Source organism: Meleagris gallopavo, chromosome 1, assembly GCF_905368555.1.
Source record: "Meleagris gallopavo chromosome 1, MGAL_WU_HG_1.1, whole genome shotgun sequence".
NCBI lineage: Eukaryota > Metazoa > Chordata > Aves > Galliformes > Phasianidae > Meleagris > Meleagris gallopavo.
In genome coordinates, this window is record NC_139404.1 from 26,750,128 (window position 1) to 26,776,458 (window position 26,331).

Sequence of the window (26,331 nt, forward strand, 5' to 3'; positions counted from 1 at the left end):
GGAAAACAGTCAAGTGTGATAGTGAAAATGTTTGCTGGCTCTTACTAAGACTCCCAGGATGTGGAAGTTAAATAAGTGTTCGCTGTTGGATAACAAATTATTAGATTTATATATCTGCCCATTATACCCTATTTTCTAAATTTCCCTGATTGTTTTGAAGATAACAAAAAAGAGAAGAAAAGAAAAGAGAAGAAAAGAAAAGAAAAGAAAAGAAAAGAAAAGAAAAGAAAAGAAAAGAAAAGAAAAGAAAAGAAAAGAAAAGAAAAGAAAAGAAAAGAAAAGAAAAGAAAAGAAAAGAAAAAAAGAAAAGAAAAAAAGGAAGAAGAAACATTATTGTAAAGCAGATTTAGTAAGACCAGGTCAAGTCTAAGCCGTTCACTTTTCAGTGTGGCCTATTTTTCCTCATGGAAAAAGTGCTACTTTCCAAATATGTACTGAGATATAATTTGCTCTTTAATTGACTGTCTCTTGAAGATCATATTCCATTTTAAATAACTTCAAAGTGTACAGTACAGATCTTTGTCTAAGACCAGCTCTGAGTGCCATGTGTCTTCCTGAGTGTCGGGGTACAGATATTCTGTGTATTTTGGAACTGAAGGATAGAATTATAGATGATGAACTTGCTCACTATGAGTTCCAGAGCGTAACTGCTCCTGTTGTTCTCCTATCCTTTTCCACAAGAAGCAGATATTTCCATGAGGCATTTCTCAAATGATACGACTGCTCTCATTTCTTTCCATTGACCCAAGCAGTTTCATGGGGCTTTATTTGCTCCCACTAAGTTAGTTTTTTGAACAGAAAAGGATTTACATGGAGGTGTGTCTTGAAACTGGTCTGAAAATCTTGTGTTCCCATTTCAGAATTAAAGAAGTTATCATTTTTATAGGTGCAACACAGAGAGTGACTGGTATCAGATCCATGAAAATATCATTAAAAAGCTGAATGCACGTTACAACTTGACTGGTTCCAATGCAGGTGAGTAATGTTTTTTATGTTTTTGTCTCCAAATGAAGTGGCTCTATTTTAGAAAATCTAATGTCTATGAAAGAAATGGTATTTCATATTCAGAAAAATAGTCATACTGGGTGAAAATATGTGCTATTGCCTTTTGTATGCACATTTTTTAAAAAAATCATGGGAATTTCTTCAAGAAATTATGTAAAATCAACTTGCTCTTTGCTGAAGAGATACAATTTGCTGTGGAAATCTCTTCATGTGTGGGACCAATCAAAGTATTGATGTGCATTGCTTGATGATTTGCACTTGTACTTTACATACATAAAATATCATAAAAAATTAACTAGGTCCTACAGATCTGTCTGCAGAGCTAATGCTCTCTGTGTTTTTACTGGCCAATAGAGCAAAAAGCAAAGTTGATATTCAGGGACTTACCAGTAGCCTTCCATATTTAATTGTCTGTAACCAGGTGTCATCAAAGTAAATTCAAATGGAAAACTTAGGAATTGAGTGATGACTGACCTTTGCTAATGTCAGGTGATGGCTTAAACCAGAGGAGATGCTGGATTTGCTTCTTTTTGGTTTTTGGAATGCCAGCTTGTTAACTTTTTTGTAGTGCTGTTTTCCAGGAAAACGGTCAAACCTGAAGGGAAACCAGAAATGAAAGCTTATGAATCTGTTGTGCTACTATTCAAATACTATTTTGCCCCAGTGAAACACTTACTATTTGAAATATGAATATGGAAAAATCTCAAATGAATTCAATTTTCTAAGTTGCGCTGTGGTTATAAACCCATGTAGTAAGCCTCATGCTCTTTTGACTTGATTTAAAGGATAATGTTTATCTCACAAATGTATATTCAGCAGTCTTTAGTGGATGTCTAAGAAGTACATAAAAGCTCCTGATATTTATCAAGACTGAAATTGTGTATTTAATCAATCTAATCCTACTGTTTTATTACTTCTATTTTTGCAGAGTCTAGCCACATACATGCATATATTTAAGGTTTAGAATGTAGAGGATCGTACTGGACTACAATTATTAAATTAATATAGTAAAAATATAAAAGCACATTACTAAAATTGATATCTTTATTTATTGTTAAAAATGATAACAAGTCTTTTCTGCATAATCAGTCTAGAGATAAAGGTGATATTTTGAATTTTTAGAAAATTGGAGCATACCTTTTACTCAACTTGCAAAGCTATGGAACATTTTAAAAATACATAATTCAAGACCAGTACAGATATCTTTTCTGAATATTAGATAGAAAATCCAACATGTATGATAAAGAATGCATGCGTTTTGGTTTCTAAATAGGTACATTGCTTCTAGCATTAATGCAAGTTTCATGGTTTGCAAAAGATGGCTTGTTGTTTATAAATGAGGTTTTCTGTGTAAATTTTGCTATGAACCATTTAACTTGTCCATCTATGTCCTCACTTGAAAAAGAAAAATAGAAAGAGTTGCTAATTTCTGAATAGGCAGTTAAAGTAGTACAATGTGGCATGCTGTATGCTCCTAAGTGATTCTTGTTGGCAGTGGCATGATTCAGGTTATAAGGCTAGTGCGTGCTTGCAGCCCAGAAGGGCAGCTTTATCTTGGGCTGCATCAAAAAGAGGGGTGGCCAGTAGGGAGATGGAAGTGATTGTCCCCCTCTACTCTTCCCTTGTGAGACCCCATCTGGAGTACTGTGTCCAGACAATATGGAGAGCTGCTGGAGTTCAGAGGAGGGCCACAAAAATGATCAGAAAGCTGGAGCACCTCTGCTATGAAGACAGCTGAGGGAGCTGGGCTTGTTCATTTTGGAGAAGACCTCAGAGAGACTTCATTGCTGCCTGTCAGAATGTAAAGAGCTTATAAACAGGGGGGAGACCAACTTTTTACATCTTCTGATAGTGATAGGACAAGGGGGAATGATTTGAAACTAAAAGAGGAGAGGCTTAGATTAGATGCTAGGAGGAAATTCTTTACTCAGAGGGTGGTGAGGCACTGGCACAGGCTGTAAAGAGAAGCTGTGGATGCGCCATTCCTGGAGGTGTTGGATGAGGAGGTGTTGGAAGGTGAGGTTGGATTGGGACCTTGGGCAGCTTGATCTGGTGAGTAGCAGCCCTGCCCATGGCAAGGAGTTGGAACTAGATGGTCTGTAAGGTTCCTTCCAACACAAGGCGTTCTGTGATTCTCATGAAATAGAAGTTCATAGCTAAATACCCTTTTGTCCTTGGAGACATTCAATACATTTAAATTCTCTTAATTAAGTAATTATCAACATAAAAGACATGTGGGACATGACTTTTTTCAGATTGCAAGTGCTGGAAAATAAAGCTAGCACATTCAATACCAGCTACGTTTTGATAAAGGGATGTCTGGAGAGGGAAGCAAGAGAGAGTAGCACTTGTGGAGGCTGGAGAGGGAAAGAGGATGCAAGTAGTAGTGCCACTTCGAATACTGAGTGACTAAAACACAAACTATGAAAGGTTATTTACATCGCACATGTGAAACTTGTTCCTCTGTGACTGCTTAGAAGCCTGAAAACACTTGAAAGACTTCAACAATATGTTCAGATACTTCTGCTGACACCTCATGGAAAAAGTTGTTGTTACACTGGTACGTATTTTCCCTTTGCTGTCTTTGCAATAGTTTTGAATGACTGGTGCTGAAGGCCCACTTGACTTGTCTGCTGTCTTATATTTGTGAAAAAGGGGGAGAAAAGAGTAAATTTTTGTTACGGGACACACAGGTTTTTTACTGTCTCAAGATCCGTTGTAGGTATAAGCCAAATGTAAGGAAGCTTGAACGTTTGGTTTTTTAAAGTCACTTTAAAAAGACTTAAGAACTGAAACACAATCAGCACACAAGGGCAAAAATTCATCAGACTGTTATCTATGTTCTGGGCTTACTTCCTCTGAAGTTTTTGTCCTGTACAGTTTCTTCCAGCTCAGCAGATTTTTACATACAGTTTTAGTCTCCAGAAATGACTGTCTCTCACTACTGAAATAGTTATATATGAAAATTCATATCATTCCTCGGCAAAAAATGTCTTCCAGTTTTCTGGGAAAAAAACGAAAACAAACCCAAACTGTACTTGTCTTACATGTAAAAAACAAATTGTCATTCTATAGCTTCTCTATTTAACATTCAAAATCCCACCACCCAAAAAATGTTTTTTTCCACTTTAACTCATGGCAATTTTTACTTCTTGTGTAGGATCTTCATGAATCTTCTTCTCAGCTTGAATCTACATTAAAGGCAAGGGCCAAATAAAGATAAAAAAATTAAAGACTCATTACTTTGCTTTTCAGGGCAAAAATATGTGGAAAATGAATTTTTCTATTAGAAGTTCACACCCAATTACTCCAATCTTGCATTGAAAATACCACATTTATATTTATCAATCTGTAGGACCAAAAAGCAGTGAAATGTATAGTGCAGATACAGAAAACAGTTCCTTGCTTATCTTGAACCGTATCAAATTGTCCTCTATCTCCTTTTTGCTGTTTTCTTCATTAGTTCATTCAGATCTGGGCAGTTCCAGTTTATGCAGCTGCTATGCTGAGGCTGCAAAAAGTAAACATATTTGTTTACTGCATGTCACTTTACTGCACATTTATTATGTTCTTATTTTAATTGTCTGAAATTCAGAATGAAAAAACGCTAATAAATTGTAAAGAAAAAAAAGCCAATTTCATGCTAGTTTTTAATTCTGAAATAAAAGTTCCAAAAGGAATGCGTAATTTCAGATAAATTAAATATTCAGTGCCTGTGATAGCATAATCATAAGTAATAATATATTTTAGGTAGTGGAGCCTAGCCAAAGATTTTGTTTTCACATCGAAACTTGGGATTTTGTCACATGTAATATTTTTTTTTTTAGGGTTTGCAGTGTAGGTTGTGGTAGCAGATGTTATTCTCTGGCAGTGTGGCTGTGAAACTATATTCTAGACCTTTCTTAGGTCTTTATTAAGTAAGTGGTATTGGATGTGGGCTGCTTTTCTCTTTAATAAAAGAGGAACTAGTGTGCAAAGTGCCTTGTAAACTGTTATTGATCATATAACAACTGCCTGCATTTGCCTACAGAAGTACTATGTGTGAGTGAACCTGTTGAATTTAAAGTGCATTTTAGGACAAGGGGCAAGAGAACAAGGCCAAATCTGGTTGTCACTGAATATTTTTTTTATACAATAATACATAAATAAAAATCAGTGAGTGCAGCTCTCATTTTCACGGTTATGCAAAGTCTTGTATTTCTTCTCTTTCTTTTTAGTAACAGTTTATGATGCATAACCTTATATTCTTGCTTATGCTACCACATTTTTTATCCAGTTCTTTATACTCTTGAAGTATAATTAAATACAGCATACTGTGATGGAATGAATGTCCTTGAATAGAGTAGTCCTTTGGGATCTGAATATGGAGGTTTTGACTGAAAAAAATCACCCATTTAAACAGTGATCGTTCTTAATGTAATCCCTACTTAAACACCATCAACATCTCAAAAGTTCCTAGTTCTAGTACAAGGTGTCTTCCCATAGACACCAAAAAATGTGTTATTTTTGCCACTGCTTGAAGCTGGAAGCACGTCTCAATACTTGCTCCATCAGGGTATGCGTGGTCTGGATGTAGCACTGGATAGAAAAAAAATGCTGGAGCTGATTGCTGTGGCTCATGTGCTCGTGTTACTTCAGGAGATATATAATTATTCACTTACTTTTCCATAAAAATAATTTACTCCAGTGAAGAAAATGTCTCGGTTCAGACTCTGACTTGGAAAAGGATTTTCAGTCTGTCTCACATGTCCCAGATGAGAATGCTAATCACTTGACTTCTCAGACTTCCCTGCAGCAACTCTTCAGATTTGTATAAGATCAGAAAATATTCATTATACCACAGGGGAAGTAAAAATGGTTCTAAAGCATGCAGAATATTGCATGATTTTTCATAAATGTGATCTATATTCACATTGTCTTAGCAAATCCCAGTGAGAAGACATTTAAGCCTTGACCTTGTGTTACATGAGAATTTTCTCCCTAATGAATTAGCTTACAAAATGCATCTTAAAAATTATTAAAAATATACTTGCAATTTCTTCCTCCCCTCTCCTTAGAAAAAACAGACTGGATTGCTTTGTTTTCCTTTAAAAGGATCCAAGACATTCCTTCTTGCACCACTTTTTTACTTGAGGTTCCTGATGTTTTCATGTGTAAGCTCCTCTGTAAATGCCAATTTATTCCTTTATAACAAGTCTTTAAAAGCTGCATGACCTTGATGCAGTAATTCTGAAGAGATAAGGCAAGGACACACGTGCTTTTCACCTGCTTCAACAAAGGTGAAAATCCTTTCAGATTCTATAGCAATTAAAGTACTGGTGTAAGAATTTAAAAATATGTATCTAGCTGCTGCAGACTTAGACTCTTCTGTGGATTCTGCAAAAATAATAAATGTAATGGGGAGATCTTTTCCTGTGCTGTTATCTCGGAATGCTCTGATGAATAAGAGAAGGATGATGTAAACTAATTGCGTGTTTACTGAGTGCAGTATGGTGGTAGCAATGCCAAACTGCATTGCAACTCCACTGACAACACTGGCAACTACACATTAATTTTAATTGATGGGAGGGCCTTAAACTTTAGAGGAGATGCGTTGAAAATAGTGGAATTTCTCTTGCCATTCCTGTCATGAGTGTGATTTTTTTTCCCATTTGTTTTTTATTTTCAGTATGGTGGCCAGTTTTAATTTTTCTGTTGCATTACGTGTCAAAATACAGTTCTTGATAAGTCATGCACTCTTGTATATAGTTTAGATCATAAAAACAATAAAATCAGAAATAACTGTATTGTATATTATAGAAGGAAGAAATAAATATTTATTTTAAATACAGCAGAAGCAATATATGAACGGGGAGGCTGTCCAGAAGACAAATCCAGGTTGTGATTTGATTTTTAAAAGGCTATCCTAAGTACGACAGCCATAAACGTAAATGCTTTTTCTTTAAAAGAAAAATGCACAGGTATATTCTACAAATATATGGTTTACTGTCACTAATAAATTGAAAGTTGTTCCTGTGATACATGTGCAAAAACCTGCAGGCGTAGCATCATCTAAAGGTCTTGTGGTCTGGCCCCAACTCAAAGCAAAACTAGCTTCTGTCTTTGTGGAATCTCTTCTGATGTTCAGGGAGATTGCTCATTAAAGGCATGTTTTGTTACAGTGCTATCATTTTAATTCAACCAGACCAAAGTATGTTTCATAAAGCAAACCATCTAGTTGAGGGAAACTATTGTCACCTCATATATTTGTTTTCCCAAGAATAATGTTGGTTTGTACTGAAACTCAGGTTATCTCAGTGCTCACGTAAGGCATGGTTAGAGAAGGTGAGCCACAAGGAAGACATTCTCAGAGAAAGAGCCCATCTGGCAAGATGCAAGGTCTGAGACAAGTGTGGCACTGGGGGCATTTGAGTTGAAACAGCAGTGTGTGCTCAGGGACAGTCTACATCTTCCTGCACCTCTCTGCTTTCAGTAGCCTCTTGACAATCCAATAATATATTTTCTCCATGGTTACCATCAAACACTGTGATATTAAGAAACAGGTAGAAGGCAGTATACTTTGACCGTTTCATCTTCTGTTTTACCAAAGGTAAGCTTTGGCTTAAAAATTATAAGATTCAGTGGGGAAGTCTTTTGGAGTTATTTACCTTCCAGTGCTGAAACTGTGGAAGCTTCATGAGAAGCATCGTTTTCCCCCACTTTTTATGATGAAAACCTATAAGAAATCAAGTACAGAAGAGAATTTGTTAGCTCGGTGTACGAGTTTATAGAACACGTATTGGCAACACTGTGACAACTTTACACACTATTTTCTGGATACAAGATGTAGTCCATCATCAGAGGTGTTCAAGAAATGTTTAGATGTTGTAATGAAGGACATGGTTTAGTGGAAAAATATTGGTGGTAGGTGGATGATTGGACTGGGTGATCTTGGAGGTCTTTTCCAACCTTGGTGGTTCTATGATTCAGCATGACAGTACCCCAGCATCTCACAGTATTAGCCCACTTGGAGTTGTTGTGAGGAAACCTTCTCCTGACTTGGTGAGAGTGATGGGTGAGGAATAATGTATTAATGTCCTTATGGAAGCAGCTACTGCTGTTAGTCGTAGGGAGGAAGTTTGGGCTCACAGTGGAGAGAGGAAGGGAGGGAAATGAGGAAGAATGAGGGCAGGAGTGGTGATGTGCTTAAAAGAGGAGAAACAGAACAAAATAGACAACCAGGTAACTCCTGAGCTTATGGTTCATCACATTCAGCTTCAACCTACATCTTTAGTATCAAAAGGCCTGTCAATATCTAAATAGAGGATATAAGAAGGGGACAGACTATACCTAGTAGGGTCTATCATGAAAAGACAAGGGGAAATTGTTCCAAATTAAAAGAGGAGAGATTTAGACTGTATGTAGAGAAAAAGGTTTTTACAATAAAAGTAGTGAAGCTCTGAAACAGGTTGCCCAGATTGGTTGTAGGTGCTCTGTCCCAGAGATGTTCAAAGTTAAGCTCTGAGCAATGTGATTTAGCTGTAGATGTCCCAGTTCACTGCAGGAGAGTTGAACTAAATGACCTGTAAGGGTCTCTTCCAACTCAAATGATTCTATGATTCTATGATTTGTGCTCAGCTGAGGGCACTGTTTGTGCTGTTTGTCCCTGAGCACACACTCCTGTTTCTACTCAAATGCCCCCAATGCCACACTTGTCTCAGAGCTTGCATCTTGCCAAATGGGCTCTTTCTCTGACAATTGAGAGAGCACATCTCAGAGCAAATATATTTATTTAATTACTTTACTTCTATGACAATCTATTAATTTGCCAGTTTTAATCTTTTGTTACATTTTGTGACAAAGAGACTGCGTATTCTGTTGTGATGTGTTTAAGAATTAGTTGTCACTGAAGGCTGATATTTGAAATACATTTAAGATAAGAACTGCAGTTGTATGTGCTTCATCGTAAGTACATAATGAATTAAGGCATCCCATTTTGTTCTAAACAAATGCCAAAGCTGAAAGATTAAATGTAGAAAGATTAAATAGAGAATTTACTCAAGTTGTTCCTCAAGCTCATTTAGGTTTGATAACAGCTATGAAGTAATGAAAAACCAGTTTTAATGAAAGTTTTTAGACAAAAATTTGCAGATTTTTCCTTTTTTCAAGTACATTTTAACAGAATGCCTGACACTATTCAGCAATTGAATATTAAACTCCTTCTTCCAAATTCAAGTGTAACCCATATCTGTTACCTAGTCTACAGTATAGTGTTAACTGCAATAGTTTCTGGAAAAGATATTGATCTTTAAAAGTGTCAGACTCATAAATCGATCAGATATAAATTTGTATGTTTATATGGCAGTCTGAGCTTGTCTTGCTGTCTGTGAAGGTTCTAGATTTACCGAAAGGAAAACATGTCAGATTCAGGATATTTTTTTGGTGTAGTGATCCATAAGTGTCCTTCCTAAGTATCTAAGGGAAGATTGAAGGCAAATGGATGAGGTCAGGCTCTTCTCAGTGATGTATAGCAATAAGACAAGGAGTGGTGGCCTAAAACTTGAACACTGGAAGTTCCATACAAACATGTGGAAGAACTTCTTTATAGGAGGGATGACAGAGTGCTGGAACAGGTTTCCCAGAGAGGTTGTGAAATCTCCTTCTGTGGAGATATTCAAGACCCATCTGGATGCCTACTTGTGCAACCTATTGTAGGGAATTTGCTTTAGCAGGGGGATTGGACTCGACAGTCTCTTGAGGTCTCTTCCAACTCCTTCAATTCTGTGATTCTATGATTCACACAGCATGACTATGACTTTAGAAAAATTAAATTCAAATTGTATTGTTGGACAAAAACTTTTCCAAAAGCTGTTCCAAAGAGCTGTTTCTGCTTGTTACAAGTTTATTAGTAACAAGCTGCTACTAATAAATGCCATCTTTGACTTCCTTATGTTTATCTACTGAAAGAATAACAAGTGTTAAGACAGCTTCAAATGATAAAATTAATGAAACATACACACAAGATTTTATCTCCTCCAGTGATTTTTGTTACAAATTCACTACTAACATTACCTGGGCTTTTTGGTTGTGAGGATTTGTTTTTAACACTTTCTAGGTTTCAGGTAAATGTTGCCTGTTTCTTTATTTGAAACAAGATGTAATTGGAATGCAAGTATCTAAATTAATTAGGCATTTATTTTGTTCATTCAGAGTAACTGTAACAAGGCTGGTGGAGACTGAATTTACCTCTCTTTTTCTGTGCGCTCCCAGACTGTAATTTGTGAGATTTACTCCAAAGATTTTACTGTGACCAAATTTCACAAGATTTAGACAATTGTTTTACCTAAATTACATTGAATTAATAATTAATTTTGTTTTCCAATTATAATATGGAAATCTACTGGTTTGATCTTTGCAGTTGTAATTTGGATAGTTTAAATACTAGCAAATATGCAAACACCTGTATGCTTTCTGAATACTCTTAACACCCTTAGGCAGCTTAATTTGAACAGATACTTTATTTCTTTGTCTTTCTTAAAATACAAACACTGCTGAATACTTTTCTGTCTGACTTTCGACTTTATTGTTTTGTTGGTATTTTTCTTTTCTTTTGTTTTGTTTTTCTGTTGGCTTCCTGAGCAGCTGCTAGGCATTTTCTCCTTAATGTAATCTAGGATGCTTTGCAGCGAGTAGATAGAAGCTGAATATAAATGCTTTCCCCTCCTCCAGAAGCTCAAATGCAAATGAGTATGTAAGCATAATAAACAGTTGCCTTTTGTCATTACTAAATACAGAAATCAATAATGCAGTATAAAATCTGTCTTAAGTTAAAATCACATATCTAACAGAAATACAGAATGCTTATTCAGCAGGTTTTTGATTTCTGTATTGAATATCATCTGAGTGATAAAAATCGTCTATGGTACAAGTTAATTGTGAGAAATCTCTTGTGCTTGCAAATGATGTAAAAACAAATCTGTTAGCAGCAGCACACAAAGCCTTGTAGTAATATTTTAAAAACAGAAGTAAATAAAGAATGATAGCTAACACAATAGATTTTAATTGCCATTAAAATATAATCTAAGGTGATTAAAGTTTTGTCTAATTAAAGAAAATATGCCAGTCATTTAGACACTGGATCATCATTTTCATTTTATGTTTTAGCTCCAAATTTTCTAGAAATGGGAAATTTGTAGTTTTGAAGAGATTCTAGGGCTGTTAAATGCTGCCATTATCCTATCAGCCACCATCAGATGCTTTATATTGTGGCATCTTACATTTTTCTGTTTTGCTTTGTCCGTGCACAACTGTTACTGCATGAATAGTCTAATAGTATTTATTTATATACTGTATGAAACTGAACTCTTTAGATTTGGCTGATAATTTTATTGTTCATTCACACCTAATTTCCTCCATTAAATTAGAGTTGACAGACATCATCAGAGTGAAATTAATTAAAAATAAATTGTATTAATTTTGTTATATGATATAAAAGGAGTTCATTTTTTCATAGGAGAAAAGTTAATGATTTATCTTTCTATCACCTCATATAAAAAAGTACCTCTAATGCCTTCATTGCATTTCTTTTGTTTGAGTATCTTCTTCATCTCCCCAAATTAGATGCTGACCAAATTGAAAGCCTATTCCTGTTTGACCCTGTCTCATTGCTGACTGTTGATTAAACCTTCCTTTCTCAGAGCAGTAATCTTATCTTCCACTTTCTGTTCTTCTCCATAGAGATAGCTACAATTACTTGCAAATTGAATTCAGTGACTTTCTAGCCATTACAGTGTTGCACAAAATTCTGGTTACATCTTGGTGAGAAAGGTGGTGTCTTCGAACTACTTGGCTCCTCCTCATTTCTTTTTGTTTTTCATTGTGTCTGAGAGATTGCTTCTTCACTTCAATTGGATGTGCATCCTAATAAAATCTGAATGGCTCTGTGTCTGTATAATGTAAATGATCTTAGTTAGCTCTAATTGATAATCAGGTAGCCTGATTTATAATAAGCATGGAAACTTGTCAAACGTTAAGTGATGCTCATAAAATGTGAATTATTTTATCTCCCTTTTTCAGGACTTTTATTTCAGACATATGTTTCCTCAGTTACAATGGGAGTGTAGCTGCTGTTGGCAAGTAGTGTCTTTACAAACCCATGAGTATGGAGTTGCTATTACACATACCTGACCAGTTTTTGTGTTGAGCTGACAGTACTAGGACCTCTCTGGCTTGTCTTGGCCTGCCTGTAGCTTTGTTTTGACTCCTAACAGCATTTATCTAATGACAAAACAATAAATTACGGCTACTTTATTTTAGCTCTTGCTTAGCTTTGTTCAGCTGTGTGACAGATGGCAGCAGAAGGGCAATGACAGAATGGTGGCTGACATGGGAGTGTGCCTATAAAGCAAAGGTGTTTAACTGAATGTCTGCGGTGGAAAAAAAATTGTATCCATTCACATCCTTTGAAACTTGCTGAATGTTTGTGGAAACCAAAGAGTGGATGTGAACACAGTGATACAGTGGGTGGTGCTTTGCAGCTAGTGGTGACAGTAGGTCAAGTCTGCTGGTGCAAACGTTTGTAAGCATGGCATGCAGGCTCTTGTTCATTGCTGGCAAAAATGCATAGGAAGTAGTGGTGACTATGTTGAAGAAGAGTGTTTTGTAGCTGAGAATATTCTTTATCAAATAATGTCATTGTGCTCTTTGTATCTGTTTTAGTTTCCATGGAAATAAATAGGACGCATTAGTTTCAGAGCAACCTATGTAATAGATGACTATAACATGAAGTTACTGTGCATAGAATTGGTTCTCTGTAATCAAATGAAATGGAGCGCGGGAGAGTAAAGACGTACAATGATACCTGAGACTTGAAAGTACTGCCAATGGTGTATATGCTGGAAGGTTTGTATTTAAATATGTCACTGTAGCAGTACTTAATTTTAAGTATTTTAGTATCATTGTAACTGGACTCCTTAGTTAGACTAGTATAAATTCTCTTAGGAGTAATGAGTTCCTGGCTTTTCATATACAGCATATTATTTATTTTTATCTCTCCTGTACTGAGGACTCCACATCTGGACACAGTACTCCCAGCGACGTCTCACCAGCACAGAGCAGAGGGGCAGGATCACCTCCCCAGCCCTGCTGGCCACGCTTCTTTTGATGCAACCCAGAATACAGTTTGCTTTCTGTTTTGTGAGGGCACATTGCTGGTACATGTCCAGCTTCCTATCCACTGGTACCCCTTTTTCAGCAGGGCTAAATATTCATATTTCATTGATTATGGTGTTTATGCTCCTGACTTCAGCACCTTCAGATTTATTGGCTCTTCTGCTCTTGCCAATTTTCTTTTCATTTGGAAACTGGGTCCTCAGTAATACAGCTGTTAACTTGAAACCTTGGTCTTCAGAGGTTCTTCAGACATAAGTAGATGACAAATTTCATTTTTGGATAGTGAAAACTGTGAAAAGCAGAGTTCTAACACTATTCTTCCCATGCATGGACAAGTGTTTCATATTCACAAAATCATAGAATTTCTCAGGTTGGAAAAGACCAAAATTAAAAACAAACAAACATATAAATAAATACATAAATTAATTAATTAATAAAAACCAAAACCACACCAATTTAATGAATGAACAAAAAATCATTTGGAAAAGACCTTAAAGATCATCAAGTCCAATCACAACCTAACCATACTATCCAACAACCCTCCGCTAAATCATGTCCCTGAGCACCACATCCAAATGGTTTTTAAACACATTCAGGCATGGTGACCACCAAATTCTTGACAGACAGTATATTTCTCAAGTTAAAGCTATTCTGCCACTGATGAGTTTTTGATATTTATCTTGGGTTTTACCTAAACAAAATTATTCGTAGAAATCTGTGAAATCTTAGAAAACACAATCACCTTGTACAACACCAGTGTACAGTACCTGATTAACGTTGTTGTTGTTTATGTGATCTGGAGCAGTGACAAATGTTTTTCTTCAGGTTTCCAAGGAAACAGTGAAGTGGAGGTATATGGGGGTATGAATACACGCAAGGGGTTATGAATATGCATAGTTATGTATAACAGCATCTCAAAATATAGGAGGAACAAGATTGACAGTGGGCTAAGTATCAGTATTTCTAACTGTCCAGCAGATCCAACCTAGTTTTTTTCCTTCCAGCAATGAAAAACTTTCCACCTACTCTAAGAGTGTCTGGATTTTGCCTCTCCAACCTCTTACCAACAGGGAAAGGACATAGAAGGGTCTTGTACTATAATCTGACTACTGTATGGTTTATTTTCTGGCTTACACTGATAATAATTATTACTATTTCCTAAATTTACGTGGTTACCACAGAACAAATTACCATTACTGGGATGATTAATGTTCATAGTATTAAATTTAGTCCTTAAAATAAAATAGGCTTCACTGAATGCTTTTCCTTCTAAGATCTATTTACGCGCTTAATTGAAGATGTGTAGGTGTGTTGTTTTTCATTTAAGAGAATGGAAGTCTGGTCAGAACATCACATTCTCCATAGGTGCCAAAATAATATATCATAAATGAAAATAAGTGGAAAAAGATAGAAGTTGTCAAGCTAATCAGATCTCTGGTCTCTTACATTCATGAGACTGGATTAGCAATACTGAAGGCTGATTTTTCAGACTGTAATTTAGAACCATCAGTAAAATTCATTCATTTAAATATAACATGCTTGTAGGGAAATTTTCTGACAAAGACCAAATGACTGATGACCTTGTTGTTCAGTTTGTGTGTGCATGCTATTTACTTAAGCTTAATCTGAATTTAATTATGACTTGACTGAGATTTTTCTTTATCTTTGGTTGTTGAGTGTATGTGAAGAGTTTTATCTTCCCCTTGATCTGTCTGTTGACACGTGATATGCTGTAGTAATGTTGAAGGTCAGGGAAGATTAATCTCTACAAGCTGTATCCTGACACTTGTCTTGGTGATTACTTTTGAAATAACCATAAGGCATTCTTGCTGTTTTTGCTAATTTTAGCTCTGTCTGCAATGATTTTGCATGCTGCAGCTATGATAGGTGAAGTTATTCTTCCAAGATTCTTGAGGAGTAAATATTGGGAAATGATTATACGGCCACCTTTGAATTTTGCCTGTCTTCTAGCAAACAGAAGAACATGATTGATTAAATCTGATTAATATTGATGAAAAGTTTCAATCTCAGTCATTATGAAATTACTGAGTCTATGTGACAAATACCAATTATGCTAGATTCGTTTATTAGGAATTTAATTCTTCTAATATTGGATATTCTAATATTATATAACCTTGTATAAGGTGAAGTGATGCACTGTAATGAAATGTTCATGTTTTTCAAAGGGATAGGGAGCATTGTGGTTGTACTATTTCCTGCATAACACTGAAGGCAGCATTGGGTTGAAGTAAATGAAAAAGTGAAATGGTAGCAAATATTATTGATTGATGTTTCTCTAAATTGATGTTTCTTTAATATTTTTCTCCAGTCAAAGTCACCATCCATCTCTATTGAGACAATTTTGATCTGATGTGTCATTGTAGTTTACTTACACATCATTAATAATTTGGTAATGATAATCACAGCCTGTTTGAATGTCTTACTTTCCCTTGTTTTTCTCTTGATTTTCAGGTCTAGCAGTTTCTCTTCAGTTGCTTCATGGAGACATAGAACAAATTAGGAGAGAGTATACATCTATGTTTACCCACGGAGTATCCATAACAAGGAAACTAGGTTTTTCCAATATTATCATGCCTGGTAAGTTGAAAAGAACAAGTTTTCATTAAGGAGCAAGAGAAAGAAATAGTGAGGAATTAATGAGTACTCATTTGCTTTCCAAATAAATATGGAATTCTGAAAATTATTAAATTTTCCAGAGACTTTTTTTTGGATGCAAATAAAAGAAAACTGTATCCCAGGTTGTGTATTACATAGTTACTAAGTCAGTGTCAAAAGAGCATGCAGAGATAGTTGTCTGCTTTCTGGAAGTGAAGATGACTGGATGCAAGACTACTGAGCTCTACACAGATAAAGAGGCAACCAGCAGAACATGGAGCAGGTAAACTCTAAATAAGGACTCACAGACTTTCAGTGACACAGTGCAGCTTCTGATTTCGCCCAGTTGATGCCTCAACTGATGGAAATGGAGATACTGGAAATGGATAGTAGAAGGAATGTGGAGATTTATTTTCAGTAGATTGTATGATATCCCATGGTAGTGCTTAAACAGGTGCTAAAGAAGGTTGAGAGAATGTGTCACTATGAATGTGACCAAGCAAATACAGGGAGAAAACAGATTGTGGTAAGGTAGGTAAAATCTATAGGTCATTCCCAGAAATGAGATCTTTAGCCAGTGTCTCTTCAAAGGAAAAGCATACTTAGGAGCAGCCTACTTTGACACGACTGTTCTGGTGCTGTGGTGTTAGTGAGGAATATCGTAGGGAGGAGCTCACATTTTCATTTCAGCTCTGAGTTTGCGTGCAATCCCTTGGCTCTCTCAGATACAAATAATCTTCAGGACTTGCAGATTCTCAATAGGAACTTTATAAATATATGTACTTTCATTCCTGTATACATAAATTGAAAATAAATTGTGGTTCTGAGACAAGAATATGTAAGCTTCATTGTTTCACAAATCAGAGGAGTCTTAATAGTCTATTCAAACTTAGTAATGAGACTCAGCTTTAGCTGTGGGCATGCACTTTTCTTGTACTTCAGCCTGAAACTTGACAGCTGAGAATTCACTGTTCTGCTCTTACTGCCAGTTAAACATCTGCCCTTCTGCATCCCTCATCAGTACTACTATGCACTTAAAATATGCACACAGCACAAGTTCATAAAGCAGTTTCAGCATTATTATGAAACTGCTGTACTGAAATCACCACAATATTTAGAACAATAAAATGGGTAAGTTAGGTGCTATTTAATTTAAAGGTAGATTATATACATATGTTAAATGAAAATCTTCACTTGAAATCTTAATGCTTATTAGCTAGGTTTTTTGATTGTGTTACTGTTGGATTTCTCATTTGAATCAAATGAATATTACAGATAATATGGCTGATAATTTTGAATGCAGTTTTACAGAGCGCGCTATAATTCCCATTAAGAAACCTTTCTTAACTTACTGATTATCTACATATGATTTAGTGACTTTCAGCTCTGTGTTATCAAATTTTCTTTATTCTATAATAGCTCTGATTTTCCAGTTGTGAAGTAACATGAACTGCTAAAAGCATGTTGTAGCCAAGCACTGTGTAGTGAGCTGCTGCAACTCAAAGAATTGCACAGGCTCAGTTTGACCCTTTCTTATTGAAAAAAAATAATCTATGAACTTTGATGCGCTGATTTCTTAGTCCAAGTATATGCTTACCTCAGTTAAGAAACGTACAACTTCTAGTTTGTGTTTGCTGGCATAGAAGAAATTTCTCCTAGAGGAAAATAATCATCTTATTCTTCTAATGACAAGTTCCAAGGGCTAAGCAGGGCAGTGTGCTCTAGGCGATGAAATGCCTGCTGGAGCCTAGCCTTTGAAATGATTTTTTCTTTTAAAGCTCCCTTTTCATTTTGTATCTCTCTAGTGTCTTTTTTTCAGAGATAAATTAAAGAACTTCATCTTTTGCAACTGGAAATGGTCACTAATTAGGTCTTTTTTTGTTGAAATTGAGTGTGTTGCTCTATCTAATTAGCACTTAGGTTAGGACTCTGAACCAGACTCTCTTGAATTATTTAATAAGAAATACTACATGCTGCTTAGCTGTAGTACTTCTTTTATAAGGTGCCAGATTTTAAGTTGCTCTCCTATTTTGATGTATTTAAACTCTAACTGACCTTCATTTTGCATTGTATCAACCCTTTTCTCTTTAGAGGTTTTGCTTCTGAAAATAACTAGCACCAGCACACATGCCATACCAGAATTTTGATGACAATAACAATGCATGTTTTTGTAGAGCAGTATTTTTTATGTCACTGGAGCCTGACAGGGTGAAGCCATAGAGTGCTCTTTCCAGGACTCGTGAAATTTTTTAATGATGAAATTCAAGAGTTTAAGGAGATGAAGTAGATCAGTAGAAAAAGGCATATGATTCAAGGAGGCTCTTAAATAGGTAATTCATTCTATTCTAGCTGGCAGAATAAGGAAAGGCAGTGAACATGTTACCTTAGGAGCCTAATCTACATGCATTTTTCTAGATTTAACCAGTACACTCCTTTTCAGCATCCAAGTGTGACAGTCGGCAGATGAGCAAGCTGGTATTCTTGGATAGCTTTGTACTGCGTCAAAGGAAAACTGTGTTTATACTCTGAATTTCTATCTTAACATTTCCTGAAAGGACAGACAACCATATAATTATTTAGTATATAAAATTTTCCTTTCGCTGTTTATGAACATACTAAGCTTTTTGAGAAATACTTTAACACATGTAGAAGTTGATGGAATGTGAAAGCCCTTTCACATCTTTCTATATAAATTTTACCTGCTTTTTTGATCTCTTATGTAGTGCCCTCATATCGAATCTGATTCCAAATTTAACATATAGCATTTGCATCGCTGCATAACTTAAGTGCTGGATGTTATGCTCATGTGTTCTTACATGTATGCATGCTTGCATTGGCTCTTTTTCATCTTTGTAGAAAATACCTAGTTCTTTAAAGAAACCCATTCATTAGTGTGTGGTGGTAAACCCTAGTGCAGCTGTTTATCTGAAGGAGTATTTACTGAAGGGGCCAGAGCTCTCTGCTAGGGCAGCCAGTTGTAAACAGACTGAGCTGTCACGTGATAAGCATTATATAGCTGCACATCTTTCTCTGTTGTGCTTATCAAACTAGAACTGCATCCGTTTTGCTTTAAGTTACAGTCGTCTTAACGGTCCTAAGTCTACTACTGTTAGCAGGTTTTGCTGCTTGGTATACTCAAAGCCAGAATCTATTCAGTGTGAGACATTAGCAGATAAATCAAAATAATCTCAGGGCTTTCTGTAGAGTTCTTTCTTCACTAAGAAATTTAGTCAGGTTGAACTATTATTTCCTGAAACTCTACCTACGTATTTATTCTGTGCTGCTTTATGCATAATCTAAAGAAGAATTCTTATTTAAAACAGCTAGAGATGTGAGTTGAAATGCTATATATATTTCAGAGTCCATAAGGTATACTACAGAATATAAACAAATGGCTTGTTGACTGATGTCTGAACAGATTTTCGTACACAGATACCAGTTATCTATAGACACTTTTTTTCAGCTTTGGATTTCAGCCAGTGGCATTACCATTGCTGAGATCTGACCACAACTTCCTCTGAATTAAGATCAGACTTTATATTTCTTCCTACTCATCCAAATTATTAAACTCTTTTGAAACTAGAAAAGGCTAAAGAATTGACATGTCTGCACAGTGGTATTGCAGTGACCATTATTTTCCCTGTACGTACCCACAAGTGGTCTAAAACAATGCTGTCTGAGCTAGTCAGTCCTGACTGGAATGTTCTTTGCCAGTAATCCTTCGCTCAGAACTTTTTGGTCTTTTTCGGTCTCTTCTTGTACTGTGGTATCCTCTTGCAAAGGACACAATTAAGAATCCACATGAAGCTGCAGTATTAATTTCTGTAACAGAATTTAATACTTCCAGACTTCTCTTATGCTTGTCAAACCACAGAATTTGCATTTTGTTTCTCAGTGTTGTCTTTTTTAACAGTTTCTGCTTATTCAGCAGGTACAGTGAGCAGCCCAGGATGCTGCAGTGCTTACAAGTTTTATATAAGCTTTGTTATGCTTAATTTAGGAATTATTTTTCCCCTTTTTTTAACCATCATAAATGCACTGCTTTGCGTTTTTTTTATCGTTTAAGTCCATTAGGTGTCCTTTAGTTGTCCAGTTACATCTCATCAGAATTGTCTTTGAAAGCTGCTGAACATACTACTCATTCATCTGGGTTACTAAAAGATCTTTTGTTCTTTTCATGTGCAAGTACACTCTGTTTTTCTCTCTTTCTTACTCTCTTTGTTTCTCTCTCTCTCTCTTTCTTCCTTTCTTTTTCACAAGCTTTTAAAATGAAACTGTAACTAGAATATTTATCTTTTTTTTATACAAAAGATCTTACAAAATGCTATCCATGTGATTAACATGAATTTTTCAATGATGTGATTTTGACTAGAAGCATATTCCTCCTTTCAACACTTAAAATAAGAATCTGGAGAGCAAAAATGAAGAGAAAGCTATGGAATCTGTTCTCTTCATGTGTCTGTGTAGCTGTCACTAGGTTTGGACTTAGTAAAGATTTGTTGATTTTAGGAAGAGAAAAATATGTTTCGCACCCTTCCATGTTTTTCTCTTATGAGGAGTGGTATAATTTTTTCCAATCTTCATCAGTCTCTACGGAGTACAAACAGCCTAAATTTCCACCTGCCACTGTTAGCTGTTCTGATTTCCAAGAATCCAGAAATACGTATTTTTAATTACTGAAAGTAATATTGCCTGGATATATTAGTTACACAAAATATATTTAAGCAATATTGTCAAGTAAAGACACCCTGAATTTTGACCTTTCACAAAACTGTACTACTCTGTGGGGAATATGCTCTGCTTTCCAAATCCTATTTCAGAACTTTTTAGAAGCTTTGATCTTTTCTACCAAAGGAATTATCTTCCTTTCTATCTATCTTTCAAGTCACTGCAGAAAACAAAGATAGTAATACATGATTCTGTACTTGGTTAGGCAAGTGCAAGGAATTTTTATATTGTTTTCCTTCTCCTTCCCATAGTGTCTCTCTTCTTTTTTGATTCATTAGCAACCAAAGGAAAAATGGAAGAGGACTATGGGAAGGGAAGAAAAGCCAGAATTTAATTGAACTTCCCTCAATTTACAATTTCTACATGAAATTTAACAAGTGCCAGAATCTACACCTGTGACAGAGCAATCCTAGATATATACATATATTTGGGTTGGATATTTATGAAAAAATCCTTCCTGGTAAGGCTTTTGGAACAGTCTGCCTAGGAAAGTGGTAAAATCACCACCCCTGGCAGTTTTCAAGGAAAGGGTAGATGTGTTACTGAGGGACGTGGTTTAGTGGGCATGGTGGTGATGGGCTGACAGATGGATTAGATGATCTTAGTGGTCTTTTCCATCCTTAATGGTTCTATGATATGTACAATTTGGGGAATGAAGGGCTGGCTAGCAGCCCTGCAAGAAGGGGTCTGGGGATTCTGTTTGACAGCAATTGAAATATGAGTCAACAATGAGTTCCCTGGCAGCCCCAAGGGCCAAGTGATGATGCTGGAGATGCTTCACCTGCAGTACAGTGTGCGGTTTTGGGCCCCACAATGTAAGAAGGATATAAAACTAATTAGAGTGTGTCCACTGAGCACAGCAAAGATGGTGGAGAGTCTTGAGGGCAGTACAAAGAAGGAGTGGCTGATGTCCTTGGGTTTGCTCAGCCCTGAGCTGAGGGGAGGCCTGATGGCAGCTGCAGCTCCTCACAGGGAGCGGATGGCAGTGCTGAGCTCTGCTCTGTGTGACAGCGACAGGGCCTGAGGGAACGGCATGGAGCTGTGTCAGGGGAGGGGCAGCTGGGAGTTAGGAACAGTTCTTCACCAGAGGGCGGTGGGCATGAAACGGGCTGCCCAGGACGGTGCTCATGGCACTGAGACTATTGGAATTCAAGAAGTGCTTGGACAATAATCTCTCAAAATTCAGTTAAATTCCTCCCAAAATCAACAGTCCCAAGCTTTCTGTTAAACAAGCTTGTAAATCTTTAATTCCCCGCTGCTCAAATCAATTTATTTTACATCTCGTTAGAAGGGAGAGCAAGGAAGGAAGAGTCACAGAGCAATCATGCAAGCTAGATCTACATTTTGTTTAAAATCTGAAAGTTTTGCAGTTTGAGAATCCCTTGTGTCAAGAGCATTTCATATGCTTCATCAGCTTTTTTCAGATGAATGTTTTTTAGGGCTTATTGAGAGTTTCTGCAATAGAGCTGAAAATGCAGATAGAGTTCTGTTGAAAAGGGACACTGAAGTAACTGAGAAAGGAATGGTTTTTTTTTCATCTTATCCTTCATTTTAAATGCCAAAACTTACTAAATCTAATAATAAACAGGCAGTACTGTTACTGTATCACCTACAGTGCAAAACAGAAAATAAATTGTTTCATTAAGGGAAATTCACTTACTACAGTGATGAAATTATTTGTGAAATGCTATGTGCCTGTACGTTTCTGATTTGATCTCTTTAAAGTGTCCTTTAATACATCCTTCTGCACTATGATTTTTCACGAATGGTGAAGAAATTGCATAAATCGAATTTAGTTTTGATTTTTTGTTTTTAAATTAAATACAGATTTGGAACTTGACATGAATTTCTAATATGCTATTTCTAGAAAAGACCAACTTGTTTTGCTTGTTGATATAAGTATATCAGCACAGATATACTTACAGCCTCATAGCTGCTAAGAAGCATTGAGCATACTGACTCAAAGGAGGCAATGTGCTATAAGACTCTCTGACCCTCTTATCAAGTCAAAATCACCATCATCAGTGTGATTTGTTGAGATCTCCCTTACTGACAGCAATGGGGCTACATGGCACTTGCCCCATTCTACAAAGTCTTTTCAAAAGGTTTTATAGAAAACAGTTTTCATCCACAAGATTTAGATCCTGCATAATGCCATTTCATCTGTGCTGTGTCCAGCAAGCTTTGGTCCCTGCAGCTGAAATCTTTTTAAAATCTGTTAAATGCATACTTAAGGTATAAAACAATGCAACTCCTTAGCTTGCATTTTACAAAGATGTAAATTTATCAGAACTTTCTGTAAACAAAATAATATTTTATGCCCCTGTTCAATTCTTGGTTCTAAAGGACCTATAATTCTGCACAAAGCTTTCAAAAAGGCAGCCAGTAACCAAAGCAGCTAGTGAGTTGTGTGTAATTATTTTCAAATTAGCAGCTGCTCTCAGGATAGTTCTGATTTCCACACTGTAAACTGCAACTATCAGAGATGCTACTACAGTCAAATACAGTCACACTTCTTTGTTACCGTGATAAATAACCAAATTGGAATTTATTTTACTAGAAAGCTTTCTAGAGAATGGCTGGCAAACTAAACTCCCTTTCTAACAGACAGTTGCTTTTGATCTTTAATAGCTATCTTCAGCTTGAAAACATCGTTCCATATTAAAATGCTACAATAAAATCTACATTTCTAAATGGGATTGGAATATGAGGAAAGTTGTTGCAGTTGCAACTCACAACTTCCTCAGCGTAAGCAATTCTGACCGTTCTTTTGACACATAGGAACAAATACTTCTAGGAGACAAAAAAAAGGAACAAATACGTGTTCATACACAAATTTTCATGATGCATGTTCAGATCTGCAGTGATTACGTATGTTGCTCTCATTGGCTGAGGTTCAATTGTGAAGCTTCTGTGAGCCAGGGGCAGCTTGTGTGTGAGTCCTGTATCTGGAGTTACATCTTCTGAGCAGCAGCAGGTCTTTGCTTGTATGCAAGCTCCTGAATAGTGATAATTCAGCCTCCTATTTGTGAAGAAAAGAAAGGCTGCAGAGCCATCCCATAATGAAACTGCATAGCAGAGATAATGGGGCCCCTAAGCACACATTGTCATCTCCAGCCTGTGAATTACTCTTGGCTCCTTTCTCTTTTCTGGTTATTTGTGGTTTAGATAGCATCAGGAAGGCTGACCTCCATTAGATAAGTGTGTTCTCCCACAGTCTATTTTGTGGTTGTTTTGGGGCTTTAATTGGCCTTTCCTTTTTCTCCTTTCATTTGCCTGTGTCATGTAATTCATGCATCCTCCACTCAAGTTTAGTGCTTAGATACCTCATTGTTAGCTGAAATGAAGTCATGAAGCTGCTTCTGTTTCTTCTTAGGTCAGAAACCTTGAGCTGTAGTGTGCCTGGTTAGCACCTACATCTGGCTTAAAAAGGATTTGGAGTTTTTCCTTTTGGCCTATAAATAGTGCTTTCAAGACGTTTTTGCCACGTCGAAGCTGAAACGTTTTGGCAGGACCATTTGAAGAGGCAGTTACTGCCAAACCTATGCTGTACACACTTTGATTTAACAACTCAGACATTTCAATTCCGCATCTTTCACATACAATTAAATTCACTTACCACAACAAATGTCCCTTCAGTGTGTGCATTCAACACTTGCGCTGCATGGGAAATAAAAGCTTTATAATCAACCACACCAGTACAGCTTTGCAGTTCTTTATTACATTCTGTGGAACTTTGATTTCCATTTTTGGTTCCATCTCTAACCCTCCCCTTGTACTACAAGCTCTTGTAGGAATGCCTAGGATGTAACTGTAATATTTTAAAATGTAGTTTTGATTAGCCAAACAAATGAAACCTTAGGGCACTAACTAAGTAGTGGTGGGGTCTACTGGGTTGCTTCTGTAATTAGCACAGAAGCTACTGATATAATTTTTCAACGTGATGTGTTATTGCCTGAAAAGAGCAATAACAAACAGGTTCCCTAGATACGCGCTGATCTTCACAGTTCATCCATTTGCCAAAAAAGGACTTATTAATTCTTACTCCAGCAGGGATCAATGCCAAGCTTTGTTTTTCTGCTTTGTTCTTTGTCATCTTACATCTATTCTGCACCAACCTTTTGTTTTACCTGTGGTTGGTTGTATCACGTTAACTTCAGTTTTTATTGTGATAGTGGCTGGAAGATATCTGTGCTACAAGGAGCAGGTTTCTTATGCAGCAGAATGATTCAGAGAACTCATAAACACAATGCGTATCTTCTTTAATTTCCTTTTCTCTGTCTTCTGTTGACTCAGCCTATAACCCACATGTCCAGAAGTGCCATTTGCTTCTCGGGAGTGATTTATCTTTGCAGAACACATTTAATGAATCTTTGTGTTTGTAGTTCACTTCTTGTAGCCTTTTCTTTCCCAGAAAACTGTATGTTAGCCTTAGACAAAACTGAATTACTGTGGAGTTTGATCCCATTTTGTTTAAAACTTATTAACTGGATGCCTACATCCACATGTTTACTGCACAGTCTGGAAGCTCTGATGAATTCAGAAAGCTTGAAGAAAACCAGTTCTTATAATAACAGGATTGAGGCAGAGACAGCAGGCAAAAATGAGCTTCCCTTTCTTTTGAAAGAAAACCCTTCAAATGGTCTAGATGTTTTGTACCACACAGCTTCGTTGTAATTAGATGTGGGCTTGTCACCTTAGAGTTGAGCAACACTTTCTGTTTTCACTTGCTTATTACTGTACCAAACTTGATGCTGAAATTAACCATTGTATGTCTTTATTTAATGTTGGTATTTCTGAGCACTTAGCTGGAATACATTGCTTTTCTCATTGTATTTGAAACCTCCGCTTGCCTGTTTGAGATTCAATTTTATAGGCATCTTTTCAACCAGTAATTAAAAACTGATTTTATCTAATGTCTGAGATGTCCCTTGTTTGTTTCTTTGTAAATTCCTCACATTTGTTCCAGTGTAAGACAGTAGAAAATCTCAGTACACATACATCCGGAGGAGATTTATTTGAGTCATGCGGGTACTTTAGCAGAAGATAGTATCTGCACTTGCCAAAGTCTACCTCAGAACTTAAATATTCGGTAGAACTTTGACTTTCAGGGCTCCCTGTGGTTTTAATTATATCTCTTGGTAAAAGCATGATGATATAATATGAGAATTATCCATTTGGTATAGAGATACTGTAGGAAAAGTGTGCATATTCTTGTAATCAAATATATAATTATAATTTCCATAAATGAAAAAGTTTAGTGAAAGGAACATAAATAACAATTGTTGTCTGATGTTTGAATATTTCATAAATCAAGATGGAATTGTTTTTACTGGAAGAGGATTTGCAATAGAAACCCCTCGATTAATTTTGTACAGACAATGTCAAGATTTTGAGAATTTCTGTCAAGGAAGATTGAAGCAATGGCATTTCTACATCAAGGAAGTAGAATAGGTTAAGATGTCTCCAGAACAATGTATTGGGAGTTAAATAAATTTTAAATAAGTAATTCCAAATATATTTGTGTATGCTTTTATCACAGTTTTCTTTCCTTTTCCCTTTCCTGATTGAAGTTCACTTCCCAAATCCATTTTCGTTACTTGAATCAGCAATTCTATTTTCTGATAAGTCTTTGTGTTTATTTTTACAACCCCTCTGACTTTTTAATCTTCTGAGCTTTTACTCATAGTATGTTCACATAAATATTGCGCTAAAGATTTATTGGAAGCTTGGTTTTAAGTTCTTAACCTTCTACTACCCTTATCTAAACTGTACAAATTCAATGTAGCTAGGTTTTTCTGTATTTTAGTTGAAAATAGTGATCTTTTGTAA

At 36.2% G+C, this 26,331-nt stretch overlaps 1 protein-coding gene across 9 annotated transcripts in view; it reads left to right on the top strand.

Annotated features, from left to right (window-relative positions):
* The window catches only part of DOCK4 (dedicator of cytokinesis 4), a 237,028-nt gene that overhangs the window by 115,615 nt on the left and 95,082 nt on the right, over window positions 1–26,331 (top strand). For 7 of the 9 annotated variants that reach the window (XM_085219421.1, XM_085219388.1, XM_085219398.1 and 4 more), the window contains exons 12-13: window positions 887–975; window positions 15,628–15,753. In XM_085219421.1, coding sequence (XP_085075547.1) covers window positions 887–975; window positions 15,628–15,753 — 215 coding nt within the window. Of the gene's footprint in view, window positions 1–886; window positions 976–995; window positions 3,566–11,901; window positions 12,886–15,627; window positions 15,754–26,331 lie in introns of those variants that run through there. The other 2 variants (XM_085219434.1, XM_085219429.1) reach the window with 2 other exon arrangements.